The sequence below is a fragment of the Larus michahellis genome (genome assembly GCF_964199755.1).
Source record: "Larus michahellis chromosome W unlocalized genomic scaffold, bLarMic1.1 SUPER_W_unloc_1, whole genome shotgun sequence".
Lineage (NCBI taxonomy): Eukaryota > Metazoa > Chordata > Aves > Charadriiformes > Laridae > Larus > Larus michahellis.
Window position 1 is genome coordinate 2,182,093 of NW_027435888.1, and position 18,168 is coordinate 2,200,260.

Below are 18,168 nucleotides of genomic sequence, written 5' to 3' on the forward strand. Positions count from 1 at the left end.
GGGAGGAGGAGGTGGGGAGGCAAGTTGTCCATACAGTGGGGGACCTCGAGGAGATGGCAGTTGCTACCTCTCCGGTCCTCCTTAGGAGACCCTCTGGTTCAGTATCAGTTGGAGAAAGCTGCAAGCATTTCCTCTGGAAAAAGAAAAAGACTAATGAAAAGCCCTTTCCAAATGAAAAATTACCTTTTTATTAAGTGCTTCTTGAAACCTTCCACTTTAAGTAGACTCCTGAGACCTCTCCACTGAGCTGTACCAGGCTAGAAGCCCTGAAGAAAATCATGGCAGAGCTGTGGCTCCTTAGGGCTTTCTGCACTTTAACGAGCCCCATGGGGCATTTGCCGCTGAGCCCAGGAATGCCAGATACTGAGAGGAGCTTGGACAACCTGTGCAGGAATTCAAGTCCGAAGCAAACGCCAAAGTGTCTTGGAGCATTAATTGTCCCCACTGAGGGCCATGACAGACCAAGCCTCCCCATGGATTTGTTCGAGCAGGCAACTGGAGGCTGTGATTACAGGGAGGCAAAGGCACTGTGCAGGTGGAGCTGATGCTGAGTAAAGCCGTGATGTATTTTATCCCGCCAAGCGGCCAGCCCTGGGAAGGGGGATCCTGTCCCTCACACTGGCTCAGGGATCCTCCCGGGGCAGTGAGGTGTGGGGTGTGCAATGCCGAGTGAAGGAGAACTGCACCACACCTCCCAGCCTCCCTGGGGGGTGCGAGGAAGCAGTGAGGCCCCGGTTCCATGAGATTAAGGTGTCTCCTTTCAGGCCTTGGTAGCAAAGACAACAGCCACAGCCAAGGGGACAAAGACCTGCAGGCTGTGGACACCCAATCTCTTTCCTCCCCTTGCTCCCACTGGGGCATCTCCTCGCCTTTCCTGAGAGCTGTTCTTCCTCCCTGCCTGTTCCTTGGAACACCCAGCGTTGCGCTGATCCAGGCTCCCTCTGGGTGACCTCAGCAGTCACAGCACTGTCCTTCATGGGACATTTCTTTCTCCTCATGTCCAGTCTTGTTGTGAATGTTGATTTGGGATCCTGCTAAACTTTGAGGTGGCAGCAATTTAAGATTTAGTAACACGGGGTTAAGTCGTATGATTCTAACAATACTTCATCATTTGCCAGTTCTCAAAATGATGTATCAAAATTTGCTAAATCAGGTTAATTATTAAAGAACGTGATCCGAGTTGAGCCGAGTGCAATCTCAGAAAGCAGAGAATGTACTTCATCTTCAATTTTGGCAGCATCTGTGAGAGGCTCGTATGCATCCGCGTGTGGATGAAGAGCTGCTACAAATCTGTAATAGTCAATATAGCCATCACCATCTCCATCAAAAATGTCTGCAAGAGCACTCATTTCAAGTCGGCTTGTTGGGAATTCTGTAAGACAAAGACAACAAAAGCAAAGTTTTTCAGCATTTTAATGCCATTAAAATGAATGTTTTATCACAAATATTTAAGGGTTTTCAGGCACTAGGCGACAGACAGCGCTCATCAAAAAACCCCAAGGACATTCAAAAGAGTGAAGGAATCTTTCTGACAAAACAATCTGGATCTCCAAAGTTACTATATATTGGATTAAAACGAATATCGTCATGTGGCTTGAAGAGATGCACAAAAGTGAGGGCGCGAATTAAACTGTAAGATGTAATTTTTTTAACATTTTGACCTTCAAAGTGCATAAAATACCACAGATTAACAAGCTAAATTGTTAATGAGGAAAGGTCAAGCAAGAATTTCCCTCCTAATTCAATCTGGAACGCAAGGCCTTCCCACTGCAGAAAGATACATGATGGCTTGTGAAATCCTCCTTCAGATGAAGTTCGCGGCAGCAGAATATTAATGCACACAGAGATTCTCTATGAGACGGTCCAAGAAAATTTCCAGATGGTGAACAGGGATTAAACCATGACTATTTGGCAGGTATAACAAGTTGATCCCAGCTGAGTTGAGTGAGTGCGCTGTTTAACCTCTTGGCATTTTTAACCAACTTCTGTTGATATGTGCAAAGCAGCGATGCACACATATAGTGATTCTATTACTGCATTTCCTGAAGCAGGGGGAAAATACATACACTCCAATATTCTCCTACTGAGTAACTTTAACATGAGATGCTAAAAGCAGCCCAGTTCTGACCCATCACTGCTCAAAGCCAAAGTCTCTATAATCTGAAGATAAAGGGCTATTGGAAGTAGTCGGCCCTTATCTGTTATCAGTCAGTGGCTAAAGGGAAATGTGATGGCACACAGCCATGATGTGGAAGGCTTACCTTATCACCAGCTGTGCGTACCTAAGGAATACCAACCCATCAGGAAAGCTAGGAACAGTCCCTTCCTAGTCCGATTGCTTGACATTCGGATGCGCATTGTACAGGTACAGGAACATGGTCATGGTTCACGGTTTCAGAAATTACATGGTTTCCTTCTGGAATTAAAACTATTCCAGGTAAGTTCTTTGATCACATGATCATATGAACCGATTCTGAAAATTATCTATAGGTTTCATAAGGTACGTTTTACTATTCTGACTAATCAATGGAATGTAACTGTTGAAGTGGCTAGTGTACCGCAGAAATGACAGTCTGAGTCCAGCGAACTCTTAATGAGCCAATAATATAAATGTAACATGGGAAATTTGACTCACAATGCAAAAGAACCAGAAAGAGTTTCCAGAAACTAGAAATATTTTCCAGTCAAATAATTACAGTTTAACATCATCCTAATTCTTGACTTCAGAAGGGAAATCTGTGACCTTCTACCACAACAAACTGAACAGGGTACACTATATAGACAATAAGACTTCGTAAGATGTTTGCTCCAAGTTCGACATTCAATTAATTTAAAAACTTACTTGAAGAAAGAATTCCATCAATAAATTCCTGCCTTGTTATCTTTCCATCCTGATCTTTATCAATCCTCCTAAAGAAGTCCATCACACGAGACTTCTTACGGTTCATCCATCGCATGTATTTCTTCCTCCAAACGTCAACATCAAAGTTGGCAAATTCTCTCGGCTTAACAAAAAAGAGAAAGAACCTTTTCAGTTGAAATCCATCCATCTAGACAATCAATGACAGAGATACCACCTGTGTTCTTTTGAATAATTGCTTCTTTGAGAGCCTCCATAAACATTTTAAACATCTTAAGGCTCCTCATATTTAAAACGAGAACGACAGCTTTTAAAGCCTGTGTATCGCAATGTTTTCAGTTAGCTGCATCATACAATAGAATGCAACAAATGTGGAAGTCATTGACAGTATTTACCATTTAACCCAGGGTAAACAAAATTATGCATAAAGTAAATATACTCCTTTTCTGACCTCTTCAAGTCTGCCCAAAGCATCGTTCAGTTTTCTTCTTCTTTCCAAGGCCAGAAGCCAGACTTGCTGCCATTTGCTGACTAGAAGGTTTGCCCATGGATTCTGGGTTTCCATTTGCGCCTGGGCTGCTGACAGATACGTGCCTGGTGCTGGGGAACGCTTTCCTGTTAAAACATGACAAAATGGGTTAAGTCTCACTCCGTTCAAACAAAACAAACGTTCACACGAAGGGTACTTGACCTTCCTCAAACTACTCCTTCCTGTCCCAGATAACGAGCCCATACCCTGATCGGATTGCATCGGGTGGGATTTTTTGTTTGTATTATTTTACCATCGCTGGGAAAGGAAGGACCACGTGGTGCTTGAAGTATTTTTTGTGTAGTGGCTGCACTAGTGAAGCCACACAGGTTAAATCGAATCTTTGCAGACCTCCCAGAGAGCTGAAAGGTAAACAACCTGATTTTGGAAGCAGGTTCCGTGGACGGGTAAGTATAAAGTACAACGGGTAAGCATATCTAAAAACGCAAAAAGCAATTTTCTCACTTGGTGATTCACTTTCCATTCGACTTCACTGAACACACTTCCTAATTGGATCCACGTAAATGGATAAATGCGCGTCTCATTTGATTTAGTTCTTCTAAGCTAAGCACTGGAAGCTATTCGTTATTTTATTTTCCTAACAGGGCGAAAAAGAGGGATATTCACAGAAGCATATGCATCTTTTCCCGTCCTTCCTGATGAGGCTCACTAGGAACAAGGTCTATTCTTGCCAAAGTTATTCCAGAGATGGATGTTTTTCCATCTGTGGGAACTTCCTAACCTATAAACTCCGTTTTACAAAAAGGAGGCAGATTCACTCATGTGTTTGCTGAACTCCTTCAGCACTGAAGGCAGATGAAGCCACAAACGACGTCTGGATGCTTCTTCAGAATAAACCACTTCCGTTAGATAAGAATATAAAAGGTTCATGGAGGGGACGCTGGATTTGTGACTTTATTTTTTTTGAGGGCCTGTTTCTAACAGTAGTTGCACAGGGCACGTAGGTATTTTCTCTGCTCAAGTTCCAACCGACCACACAAAAGGCTTCAGCAGCTGCATTACCACAAACAAGGAAAATGCCTTAATTATCCGTGTCCCGTCAATTTCAATCAATTCTCTCTACACCCAAAAGGGACTCTGAATACTTCTCACATCATCTGCAGGCCAAAAATTAAATGGCAGATTGAAAGGAAAGGAGGGGATTTAGGAGGTTAGTTTGAAATCTTCAGGCCTAGAAACAACACATCATCATGGACAGCACACCAAGTCACACAAGGAGGCAGAGAAGATCTCTTGCTCCTGGGAGGCACTCTTCAAAATAAAAGGCACAACAGAAGCATTCTTCCATGGGCTCCACAGGCACAATAATCAGTAAAAATACTAAAAAAAAAATATTTAAAAAACCCCCTAAATTGTATGTAACAAGAGAAGAAGATGGGGGCATGGACACCTTCCTAAAGATGGCTGAGATTTTCAGAGAAGCATTCCATTCTTCTTGTTAGTTGGATCCAATTGGGATGAAATTCTGCAGAATTCAAAACAGCAAATGGCTATTTTCTGAGAAGGAAGAAACAAGAACGAAAGATGCGTAATGGCCGCATACATTTTGTGAGACCTGGCTTAAACAGAACTAATCAAGGAGGTTACTGCTTCAGGGACAGCAGCAGGTTCAATAACTTTGAAGTTCCCTGGGTCAAATTAAGGTGAATAAAAGTGGAGACTAAGGGTGAGTTGCTCTGTTTAGCTAAAACCTATGTCACTTGCATGGCACACGCAAAGAAGGAAAGAATATGGAGGAGTAAGAGGAAAAATATTAGTTATTCCAAGCCTGCGTTTCAGCTATACTCTGCATCTTGAAAATCTCTAGAGAATTATTTACGGAGTGCTAAGTTTTACTACAAGACTCATCACTCAGATAAACATCAAAGGAACATTTCAGTTAACGCTCATCATAATTACACACATGATGTTTGGCAAGTTCAATTTCAATAGCCCTGGGGTCTCCACCCAGAGGTTTCTGTTCATTCAGCAAGTCTTCTGTATGCGTCAGCCACGTCAGCAACTCATCCAGGGTGCGCTGGAACTGCCCCAAGGCGAACAAGGCACCTTCCAGCTTGCGCTAGAGTAAAAATAAAATTAACAAGGAAATGGTTTCACAATGCTATTGAATTGGCTTATGTTAGCATTAGTCACCACAATCCAGAGCAGCGTCCGTGCATCTGATATCATAAACCCAGGGAGAAACAGTCATCCAAGACAAGCAACAGCTTCGTACTCAGAGCCGAGGTTGCCATTCCCCTGTAAAGCCTCACACGCCAGGCTTAAATCCCGAACCTTCAGAGACCCCATGTAGCCAGAGCAGAGTTAAGCTGGAAGGTTTTTTTTTTTTAAAGTGCTCAGTTCAGCAGCTAATATTACTTTTGCACATATAAACATGTTTTCAACCGCTACTTAAGATATCATCAACTAATCAAAATGAAATAATAATGATTCAAGATGGCACTGCTGACAGAGGAAGTGACAAAAAATACTGCTAAGGGTTTAAAAACCACAAAAGCAACTCAATAAATTGTAAAATTCAAAATATATTATATATAGAATCATAGAATCATAGAATCGCTGAGGTTGGAAGGGACCTTTAAGATCATCAAGTCCAACCATTAACCTACCCTGACAAAAACCACTTCTAATCCATGTCCCTAAATACCACATCTACCCTTTTTTTAAACACCTCCAGGGATGGTGAATCCACCACCGCCCTGGGCAGCCTGTTCCAATGTTTAATAACCCTTTCAGTGAAAAAATGTTTCCTAATATCCAATCTAAACCTCCCCTGACATAACTTGAACCCGTTTCCTCTCGTCCTATCACTTGTCACCAGGGAGAAGAGGTCAGCCCCCATCTCTCTACAACCTCCTTTCAGGGAGTTGTAGAGGGTGATAAGGTCTCCCCTCAGCCTCCTCTTCTCCAGGCTAAACAACCCCAGCTCCCTCAGTCGTTCCTCATAAGGTTTGTCCTCCAGACCCCTCACCAGCTTTGTAGCCCTTCTCTGGACACGCTCCAACACCTCAATGTCCTTCTTGTAGCGAGGGGCCCAAAACTGAACGCAGTACTCGAGGTGGGGCCTCACCAGTGCCGAGTACAGAGGCACCATCACTTCCCTAGTCCAGCTCACCACACTATTCCTGATACAGGCCAGGATGCTGTTGGCCTTCTTGGCCACCTGGGCACACTGCTGGCCCATATTCAGCCGGCTGTCCACCAACACCCCCAGGTCCTTTTCTGCCGGGCAACTTTCGAGCCACTCCGCCCCAATCCTGTAGCACTGCATGGGGTTGGTGTGACCCGAGTGCAGGACCTGGCACTTGGCCTTGTTGAACCTCATACCATTGGCCTACGCCCATCGGTCCAGCCTGTCCAGATCCCTCTGCAGAGCCAACCTACCCTCAAGCAGATCAACACGCCCGCCCGGCTTAGTGTCACCTGCGAACTTACTGAGGGTGCATTCGATCCCCTCATCCAGATCATTGATAAAGATATTAAAGAGAACCGGCCCCAGCACCGAGCCCTGGGGGACACCACTTGTGACCGGACACCAACTGCATTTAACTCCATTTACCACCACTCTCTGGGCACGGCCGTCCACCCAGACTTTTAGCCGGCGAAGAGTACACCTGTCCGGGCCATGAGCAGCCAGTTTCTCCAGGAGAATGCTGTGGGAAACAGTGTCAAAAGCTTTGCAAAAATCCAGGTAGACAACATCCACAGCCTTTCCCTCATCCACTAAGTGGGTCACCTTATCATAGAAGGAGATCAGGTTTGACAGGCATGACCTGCCTTTCACAAACCCATGCTGACTGGGCCTGATCACCCTCTTCTCCTGCATGTGCCGTGCAATAGCACCGAGGATGATCTGTTCCATGACCTTCCCAGGCACCGCGGTCAGGCTGACTGGCCTGTAGTTCCCTGGATTCTCCTTCCGGCCCTTCTTGTGGATGGGTGTCACATTTGCCAACCTCCAGTCAGCTGGGACCTCCCCGGTTGTCCAGGACTGCTCATAAATGATGCAAAGTGGCCTGGCGAGCACTTCCAACAGCTCCTTCAGTACCCTTGGGTGGATCCCATCCGGCCCCATAGATTTGTGCACCTCCAGGTGCTGAAGCAGGTCCCCCAACGTTTCCCTTTGGATTATAGTTCTGTAATTTCCAAACCAAAAGGAATAAATGTGTAAATTGATGCAAACATGATACACACTAAGAAGCTTTTCTCAAAAATCTAAGTCATGAAGAAAGCCCCCACCTTCAAGTTTATTTACCTGTCTATTGATGACTTTTTCTTCTAGGCTGTCCCACATTAGTTTGAGCTCTGAGAGAAGATCTTGAGCTGCGTGCTTGTCACTCTCCTCTGTTACCTTCTGCAGCAACAGCTCTGCCTGACGGCTCAGTCCTTCCATTTCCATCTGCTGCTGACAAGCTTCTGTCTGAAATTGCTACGGTAAATAGAAAAAGAGTACACGTAAACTTATCACAAGTAGTGACCTTCTGGAATACAGCACAGTACAGCAGTATTTACAATACCAATGCATCCCTCTCAGCTTTCGTACGTTTGGGGCATTGTCATCCAGGGTAAAAATGCTTGTAAGACACCGATCACCCCGACGGTCGCAGCAAACTGAGAATCTGCAGCAGTGTCTTAATGTTCTAGCAGGTATTGCTAACTGTGACCACAGAATGGCAAAGATGGCTAATAGGAAAGTATTCTCCAACGATCTCTCTGGTCTGTACAAAAGGCAGAATGCATCTGGAGTCACTTCTATCTCTGGGGGTTGTGATAACACCATCCTTGAAACTTCAGATAGAATTGTTTTTCAGAAGACCTGAAAGAAAATTTTCTTCAGTAGAACACCCTCTCTGGTACATGCAACTGGGACAGCACTCTGAACAACTCGCCTAGGTGTGTTCTTCTGAAGTACGTAAGATTATGGGTCATTTGAAGTTACATCATAAAATAGATAGACTAAACAACCTGCCCACAGCCAAAAAAAGTACAAGCGAGCCATGAAACCAAGGACATTACCTGATCGTTACACATCCCTGGTTTTTATATATCGCATAACAGCCTACCGACGTCAGGAGCATACTCAAGTCACAGATCCACAAAGACAGGCTTCTGAAGGTCTAAGTTAGCCTGAAATTTTGATTTCCAGCTTACTAATGTACTGGGAATGTTGTGATCTGTGTGAGCATTTAGGAAAAGCCTGTAATTGCAGAAGTGAAGCTGTGGAGGCATTCTTTCAGAGCCTCAAGGAAGCTGTTCACAGTAGAAACCAGAACACGTAAAAGTCACAGCAAAAGAACCCTGCACATAATAGCCTTACAGCCTGTGAAAGACAAGGAATGCCACTACAAGTATTTCTCAGCTGTCGGAACATAGTCACAAAATAAAATGTACTTTCACCAAAATCTGGAATAGATTTTAAAATTAAACACATTTTAAAATGACAAGTGTGCAATGAAATGTTATCTGAAATTTTCATACACAATTTTTTCTACTAGAAGTTGAAAATTTCTTTTGACTCTTGAAAAATACAGAAAAATACTAAACACCACAGGAAAATGCAGACCGATGAAAATAGAAATGAAATAAATTGCTCGTTCATACCTTAAGTTCCTCAGTTTGCTGCTTCACTGTCTCCAGACCCGTTCCAACTGGGGACATAGATGCCAACCCCCTGCCAGCAATGTCCACCCAGTCAAACATTGCCTGAAAATCACAGTATGAAATTGAAGCATGAGTAGAGAAATAGTGTCAGATTTCAAAGTTGCATTAAGTAAAATACCAGAATTTTTTACTCCAGAGAACAATATTGCTGTGCGCTTTGAAAACAAAACAAAGCAAAACAAAACCAAACAGCTTTCTCCAGCGGAACCTAGGGGTTTTTGCAATACAAGGGATCCAGTATTAACTAAAGTATTCCACGTAATGGTTACGAGAATGTACATGCTGCAAGACTGAACCCCTATTAGCAGCAATATCCTGCCAGTACTATTCATGCGGACTAGTACTCTACTTCTGGAGTAAAATCAGCAATTTTTATGAATACCCCGAAAGGTAAATACAAATACAAAGACAAACTCTGTTCTGCACTCCTTCGGAGCAAAGATGGAAGGTGGTAGCTGAATGATAACACACTTTAAACGATGATGACAAAAGAACTTCTGTTGAAGGATAACGGTATCTGTATCAGGAAGATGGAACGCGACCCATTCAGTACAGATTAGACAGTGATGGCCAATACCTGAGCTTGACTGAATCTCCTCAGGATAAGGCAGCTGGAACTTCAAAAAACAAATGAAGTCTCCCCAGATCTGAGGCTTTGTGGGTACTTCCCTTACTCCCAATATAATGCAGAACAACCTCAAGAACACTCCAGTTAAAGATTAAGAACACCTATAGCACTCTGGGCAATTAATTACATAGAGGAAAAAATACCTCTGCCAGGCCCTTTTTCCTCCTGCCTGTTATCTGTGATTCATTACGGAGAAGGGCTTAGGACGGCTTCTCAGAGCTGCCCACTGCTACACAACTCCTTGGCAAAAGGAGAACTAACCCCCCCAACACGCTCAACAGGGTGAGGCAGCTGTAGCTAACAATCTGCCCACAATAATTTTAATATTGTCTATTGAAATGAGCGTAAGGCGGCAGTTAAATACAGTTCTTTTACAAAGTACCAAGCTTGTAGGATGCACAACGTGCAGCCCCAGGAAATACAAAGCTCTTAAAGCAACGGCAATGTTCCTAATGTAACCCTACAAGCCAACCTCTGGGCAGTATGAAAATAAGAGACCTTGGAGAAAAAAACATAGCAAGGGTGCACCGGAAAACAAGATGTTGCATTGTTATTAAGATGTGTTCTGCTGCTCGATCTGCACCGAACACACAAGCAACTGCCCTCAGTGTCATGTGAAACTCTGTTTTTAAAGATCCAATGAACCAAGACAGACAGTAATTCCACTGGGCAAAAAGACAGCTTTGCAAAATCTGACCATGAAAACCCTTCTACTGTTTCCATCTTCCAGCCATTCACTGACAAAAGACATGAGGCCTGCCACTCAGCCAAAACTTGCAAAGAATAGGCAAAAAAATGAAATAAAATACAGCGCATATAGAGAAAAGATATCTTAAAAAACCACTGGAAAGTTTACCTACTGATTTTAAAAGTGAATCATCTTCCAAAGTATTGTGATTGGATAAATTACGCTAAGAATTAGTATGATGGTCCAGTATGTCTATATTCTTAGTATAATTATGCTAAGAATTCGTGTAATGGTCCAGTAACATTATGTTAATATTTTGGGCTTAAAATAGTCAAACTGAAATATTTCACTTATAAAAAAGGCGGAATAAAATTGAAGTTCTTTCACTGTCCTCCACTCAAAGAAAACAGCTGCAGGTGAGTATACGGACCTGTATTCTGTTCCTTTCCGATCATGTAAACATGTCACACCTTCAACTCGCCTATTATGTTACGTACTGACTGCCACCAGGAAATGTGAGCAGGATTACTATAAACTTGTGTCTTACCAATAAAGGGGACATCAATTTCGAATCTATACATAGAGGAGTATATGAACAACTACATGCAGAAAACAACCCAAACAGACTTAGTCTTCAATGGAAGAAAAACCTCCAACCCAACCAACCCCGAGAAAAAATATCTGCCTACTGAAGAAAACAGTCGCTAGAATCAGTGACACATGTCACCTTCCCAATCACGTAACATTTTTGACTACAACCACATTAAGTCCTATTGACTCAAGATTGGGTTAGGTGTATCACACCATCTTACCTGCAGTCCATCCCAGTATTGAACAGCTGCCTGCAGAGCTTCAACAAGCTTATCTGCCCGGTCTTTCCATGTTTTTCTTAAGGCATCCCAGGCAGAATTCGGCTGCAAGTAGGTGAAATTCACTCCAATGGACAAACGTATGTTACTGCTGCTGTATAATGTGCGTTCACGCATTATTCACTCATCAATAACACCAATAAACTAAGCATGAATAGTTCACATTAATTCCATGTTAAAACTCTTGTTCCCCTTATCACTGCATAGTTACTTTCCTTCAGAATGCACTTGACGTTCTGGATGGCAAAAGCTGTAAAATTCAATACTGATTATTGAATAGTTTCATTAACCTACGGATTACAGTCAATATGGGAAATACTATTATTAAATCATTTGGAATTGCATCCTTATCAAAAAGGTAGCTTAAAAGAAACACACTGCTGAACACTGGAGAAATTGTCAGTACTCTGTAGTCATCCAAGCAGCATTGTCTCAGTCAAGATGTCGCACTTGGCATAAACCAGATACGTTTCAAATTTATTCCAGCATTCCTATTGCAAAAAGTAGCCATCTATTGCATTCATCAGTGACTATTTCCACAAAAAACCTTTGTCTTTTACAGAACTTTTAACCCATAAATCAATACAATAAAATTGTCTATACATTCTAAACTAATACGAGCCAAGATCCATTTACTTGAAAAGCAAACCTTACGTTATCATAAAAGCTTCAGGGGTATCTTACATTTGCCGCAAAATGTTTATTTGCAAAATGTGTTGGGGGCAGGGAGGATATACCAATTTCAGCTGAACAAGCACCTGGCGTAGCAGATCCAAGCACCTGCATTTCCCGTACCTCATCTATGCTCTTGTGGACAATAGGTTTGTCAGGCTCTCCACAAGCAGCTCCAAGGTCAGAGCCAAGGCTCAGAACTGTTGCTAGTTCCTCTTGCAGTCCATCAATTTCTTCTTTAGCAGCCTACAAAGAGAAAAAAAATCAATGCCGCTCACACTAACTTTAATAATCTATGTACAGCTTGTTTTCAAGAGAGGACATGGCAGGATTCGGCCTGTGGTTTCTTTAAAGTCCCTTGGACTTACAATCTGACGCTTAAAACACAAGCATCCCTTTGCAGGGTCAGAGTGAAATCATCTGACACCAGTCTAAATTAGAACAATGGCTTATGATGTCACTTTGCATGAGATGAAAAAAAATAAACCGGAAGTTTTCAATTAGATTTCTTTAATCAGAGTGTTTTCTTTTTCAGAGGTTGTCAGTCAACCCTCAAATCTTTAACTATCAGCATGAATAATTACAGGCTTAGAGCATAATACATAGAGCACGATACATGCGCACACCTTTCATTTAGATGTTCCCTATTACTCAGGGAATCTCAAGTACGTATCACTTTCAAAAGTCTCAGTGACGTGCTTATTATATACGTGTTTATAAGCAGATATGCAAATATAAGGACAGGCACATGTTGCATGCTCATTGCAATTCAGAACTGGTACATGTTATTTACCACAGACTCTCGAGATATCACTATAGTAAATTCCTACACAATTATCCCTCTTGGTCTCTAAAAAAATAGCCTCCTGTGGTACTTCATAGTAATTCTGTCTTTTCTCCGCATACCGTAAATAAAATACTTTAAGTCAACAAAATACTTTCTACTGACCTCAGCGTATTCTTGCTGTTGCTTGACTAGAGATGGGTCAACTCCAGGTCCCTCCAGTTCTCCAATGAGCTCCTGAGTATCTTTAATAGCAGCTGCAAGAGCCACGTGACTACACCACAACTTTGCGGCTAGTTTCATTACATCCAACAATTTGGCCTCCCTCTCCTCAGTCAAGGTCTGGATGTCTTCCCAAACGAGGACCATTTGGTCTAGTTTATCTTGAACAGCTAAACAACAGAGGAACTAGATTACTACCTTGGCAAACGATTCTTGGCCATAAATCTCTCTACAGTTCTACAGCAGAAACATATGGGTATCTTTTAAAATTTAGACTGTAAAATTGTTTCTTTACAGGACGACTCATAACCTTAAGTGGAAACAACCACCATAACCTTAAAAAATAAAACAAAGGTCATATCCATGATGAATTATTTTAAACAAATACTTTGCTTTTATACATCTTCTCCAGCTTCTCCAGGAGAACACAATCCCCAGAGCAGTGGTCATCAGAAATGAACATTTTTATATGCTGCAGCTTGCTGCATTTCCACTACATGAAACTTTCCTCCATCTATTACCTTTAGCAGATATATCCTTATCGGCTCCTTCTGAGCGAGCAATCATTTCCTTCCCTCTCTGTTTAAGCGTCTCATACACCGGCTGAAGTCTTTCCAGATCCACTGACACGTTCTTATTTTCACTGATTTGCTCTTTAATCTTCTCAACCTCTGCTGAGGTTGAAGGTGGCTGCCTCAGACGTTCAACTGTGCCTTTCAGACTCTCAAGAGTCAAATCTATCTTGTCATGAAACTGGTAGGGTGGTAAAGGACAGAAAGAAGTGGCAGAGAAATTAGGAAAAAAAAACAACTGAAAAATGGCATTTGAAATTCTCTTGGAAAAAGGTACTTTAAAATTAACATATTTAACATCTCTAGCCAACAGAGGTATGTGCCACTTGCAATACTGCCCTTCGTGGTTCTTCCCCTCTCTCAATATCTACATTACAAAAATGACCTTGCAAAATGGTACTTCCTCTCAGATTGAAGAATTTTACTGTGAAATCCGGTTTCAGTCCTGAGACGTTCCATCTGAAGATACTATACATAGAGCAGAATCTACTTGCCTTTACTCCTGTGTCATTCATACAGTAGGTTGTACCTTATTTTGGAGAGCCATGACTCGTTGGCTCTTTCATGAGCCATTTCATCATTTTAGCAAGCTGTTTACCTGAGTAGTAAATACATACTTTTTCATATCAGGACCAATACACTGGCATATAACCACTGGTTAAGATTCGATATGTCTGGTCATTCAAAAAGACGTCTCTTAGTGCCCAGGTGATGCTTGTTACTGCAGTAAAGGAACGTTACTTTCTGCAACTAAAAGCACACAACAGCGCGTGTTATGTTGACCCACAGTTGACTGAGCCCAGGGGAGGTGTCCAGAAACTCAATTACAGCTCTGTAACATGGTTCACCCTTTGGTATAGGTCCAAAGACAGCCTTTACTACATGCTTTTGGATCCCTAGAGACTCCTAAAAACACCTCACCACCGTGCTCCTTTCAATTTACAGAAATTAGTAAACCTTGGGTGCATTTAACGATCCCTCCGGGATCTACAAAAAGCACTCTTGACTACACTTGGGAAAGGTGCCAGAAAGAGCACAGCAAAACAAGATTGCCTGATGGAAACAAATAGCTACATCCTTTCTATTCAAAGGAATACAGGCAATGCGAATATAATGACTTTTTCCCACCACACAACCCACTTCAAATCAGACACTGTGACCAACGTTATGGACCCAGTGTTTTTGTTAGAAGTGCGAATATCATACGAGCCAGCAAAATGTGTTCTGGAAGATAAGTAGCCTTCCCACCTTCCGGACTTCTGGAAAACTGATTGCAGCAACAAAACCTTACAAAAGTGGTAAAGATGGGAATTAAATTGGCACTATCAAGGTCCAATTTTAGGAGATATATATATTAAATTTTAGAATTGTTGGTACATTCAGTGGGCTTCCTTGTACTTGTACTTCAATGAATGAGACGAGGTGTTTTAGAACTTCAAAGGAAGAAAATGCAAGTCATTACAACCTCTCATTCTGGCTCCATAGGTTATGGGGTGCCTTTGATACGTAGTGCTGCCACATATTCCTCTTGGATAGAAAAACCTTCTCCTGGGCTCAGCTCCAGCAACTGAGGCCCAGGTTTGTCCATCTTACCTATACGAGGCTTGTGCTCAGCCATCAGCCCACACAGTTCCTATAACAAAACGACTTAACAATTTCTTATGCTTGCACCACCACATTACAGCTGTCCACACTTCCAACACATCCAGCTGGCGAGAAATGCCAAACACCCTTCATCCTAATGTCAAGCGCAAATACTATCAAACAAAGGTAGTGATTGCTCTGCCAGTGATGGCTCCCATTCCAACAGAGAGCTACCCAGGCTTTAAACACCACAATTAGAGACGCACTGGAAAGGTCCATGCAATACTCTCGTAGGACGGATGATTGATTACAGGCAAAATATCAGATGCTAACTATGCATATGATCTTGGCAACAGACACTCCCCATATCTAGTACCTATAACGACAGAAATGGCAGCAATATTCCAGGCATGTGCATAACACCACTGCATATATACTTTTCATGGTGGTATTTGTCACTTGCCTCAAACCCTTCCATTGAAGAACATCACAGAAAGAGGTACTGGCATTGCAAGAATATGAATTCAAATTATCCTTGCTTTAAGAAGAGGGAAGTGGCACCAGGAAGAGTCAAAGAAACCAGTGAAAAGGACAAAAGGACAAGGAAGGCCGATTAGGAGAGACTATCAACCTAGTTTAGCAGTCTCCTCTCTGGCCACAAGACCCCTCTGTCTTCACAACAGCGCTACTTCTTAATTGACACAAAGTTTAGCAAGTAATTAATAAGTAAATTAAATCTGATCTCAGCTGTCTACTCCCTCTCATCATCCACCCCCTAAGGAAGTCAAAACTGTGCATAAAACTTGTGGAAGTGAAAGGTCACAAGGTGCCTTCCAACTTGTTGAAGGATTTGGGTTTTGTTTACTTGCACCCGTAGATCTGACAAAAGGGAAAGATTTCTTGTGGGAGTAGCCCCATCCTTCCCTCCACTTTTATTTATTTTCTCAGCTCATTCCTCCCTTCTCAGGAAAATCCCACTCTCTTGTCAGGCACTGTCCCTCCCGGTGCTGTGAACTCCACGCGTTTCTACCCTATAGCCCCTGTGCAGGAACATGAGAGGCACATGCTCTGTTCCGCTCAGCTCAGACTTTGTTTGAGTTAATGAAGGCACAGAAAAGGGCCTGTGTCAGTCTCAGTGTAAATACATCCTCTCGTCTGCAACTAAGCTTCTTCCCTTAAAAAGACATCCTGATACTGGCTCGCTTACTTGCTCCTCCCCAGAAGAGGAGAGGTTGAGAAGATTGACAAGACAGTGACCATGACTCTCAGCAGCCCTCTGAGGGCAAAACAGCAATGAAAACACAAACCCCCCTGACTCTAGCTCTTACCCAGAATGTAACTCCTTGTACACCTTGTAGCAAGAAAAATAATGTTGACTAGCGGAGAAGAGGCAAAGGTGAAACTAAGAGCAGCCTGAAGTTTTTTAGAAAATAATTTTGTGTGGTTTATTTCTGTGCACAAATAGATGATTTGACACAAGGCCCACAAGAGTGCACATTTCTGGGTCCAAACCTTACGCTAGTGCTCTGCCCACGGCTTAGTTCAAACCAAAATGACTGCGTGCTACTCACGCAGAACCGACTCTATGAATTCCATGACTGGGAATAAAGACAGGCATCAGTAAATACATCAGAACAGAAAGGTAAGTGAATACAGGAAACGGTTTTCCATTCACATTCAGAACCTTTTTTTTTTGAATACAACAATAAAATCATTTGATCTTGTTCACAATCTACTACTGGGTAAACAATTCCAGTAAACAAGTATTCCAGATCAGATTACGTGTTAAAATTGCCTGACATTAATCTTCTACTTAACAAACAGATCCCAGCTAATGGCATAGCCCCGGGAAAATGCAAAAATAGAAGCTCATCTGAAGGGCCTCTCATGCAGGCAGAATGATTTGGGGGACAATCCTGTAAGTAAAGCAAGCATGATTTGGCTCACAGTGACTGATCAAGCTACTTTGTAAAGCTCATGTTATATAGCTAGTTTTAATAGAGCCTGTTTGTTCATTGTGGACATAACAGGAAGACAAATGAGTGGACCCACTGTTTACCAGTACATAATAGTGGCATATCTTCATTAACTGGTCCTAGAGTAAACAAAAAAAAAAAAAACAGAGTAAAACTTTGAAGCCAGGGTTCATCCTATCTAACTGGAGTCGCTTAAATGAGGCAGCTAAAAAAACCCCAAACCTAGTTACTCTGTGCTCAGCAGGGAGAGAGGTCTGTCCAGTAGCCACATGGGTTTGACCTCACTGCACAGTGCGAGCTGCACACTCAGCCTGGGGCCTCTGTGCAGAAGAGAGAGAGAGAAACCAAGAGGCCCAGGGAGCAGGAAAGAAGGGCGACGGGGAAAGTAGAGGGAGAGGAAGGATGACAGAGAGAGAGAGGGACTTGGAGAGAAGAGAAAGGGCGACAGGGAGCAGAGCACAGCAGGAGAGAGGAAGGGAGGTACAGGGAGGCGAAAAACAGGACCCAGAGGGAAAGGGGAAGGGCAGGGAGGAACAGGGAGGCAGAAGAGGGCTGACAGGAGCCCAAGGGCCCAGGACTCACCGCAGCTCCCGGCTCTGCAGATCTGTCCTGTCGGCCTGTGCCAGCCTCCCCTCAGCCGACACAAGATGGCCGCCGGGAGCCCTGTGCCGGGTCCACAACTCCCAGCGTGCCCCGGGGCGCCCCCTCCTGCCCTCTGACCCCGCGGGAACCATGGCCGCCTCCCCGAGGCTGCCCTGGCCCAGAGCCAGGCCCTGGGGCACCGCTGGGGCCGGGAGGAGGAGGTCAGGGAGGGAGAGAAGGTTGGGAGAGGGCGGCGGGGTGGGGGGAGAGGGGCGGGAAGGGCCAGAGGGCTGGGGAGAGCAGGGGGGAGCTGGTCAGGGAGGGGAGGGAGGAGAAGTGCTGGTGAGGAGCGGGAAGAGATGGAGGGCAAGAGGTGCTGGTTAAGCTGGCAGAGCAGCGCGGAGAGCCGCCTGACAGCAAAGGTGCCCGGTGGCCGCAGAGGAGCCCAGGGGAGCTGTTTCTTTTGGAGGCCACCAGGGCAGCCTTCCTCCGCCCCTGGTTTTGGTGAGCGATGGAGCAG

The 18,168-nt window shown here is 43.5% G+C and overlaps 1 protein-coding gene across 1 annotated transcript; it reads right to left on the reverse strand.

Annotated features, from left to right (window-relative positions):
* Positions 1-1,035: 1,035 nt before the first annotated feature.
* LOC141736711 (microtubule-actin cross-linking factor 1, isoforms 6/7-like) lies at positions 1,036-3,425 on the reverse strand. Its single transcript, XM_074571268.1, has 3 exons — positions 3,312-3,425; positions 2,843-3,005; positions 1,036-1,372 (listed from the first exon to the last, which is right to left on the reverse strand). Exons 1-3 carry the CDS (start codon positions 3,423-3,425, stop codon positions 1,155-1,157), a joined length of 495 nt encoding a protein of 164 aa, XP_074427369.1. The 3' UTR covers positions 1,036-1,154.
* Positions 3,426-18,168: the final 14,743 nt, after the last annotated feature.

What these genes read in the sequence shown, in the direction of transcription:
- LOC141736711 (XM_074571268.1), bottom strand. Translation starts at nt 3,425, where the DNA reads ATGGAAACCCAGAATCCATGGGCAAACCTTCTAGTCAGCAAATGGCAG. An exon ending in CTTTGGGCAGACTTGAAGAG is followed by an intron (nt 3,006 to 3,311) that starts GTCAGAAAAGGA and finishes TTTTTTGTTAAG; the next exon opens with CCGAGAGAATTTGCCAACTT. An exon ending in TGATGGAATTCTTTCTTCAA is followed by an intron (nt 1,373 to 2,842) that starts GTAAGTTTTTAA and finishes TTTGTCTTACAG; the next exon opens with AATTCCCAACAAGCCGACTT.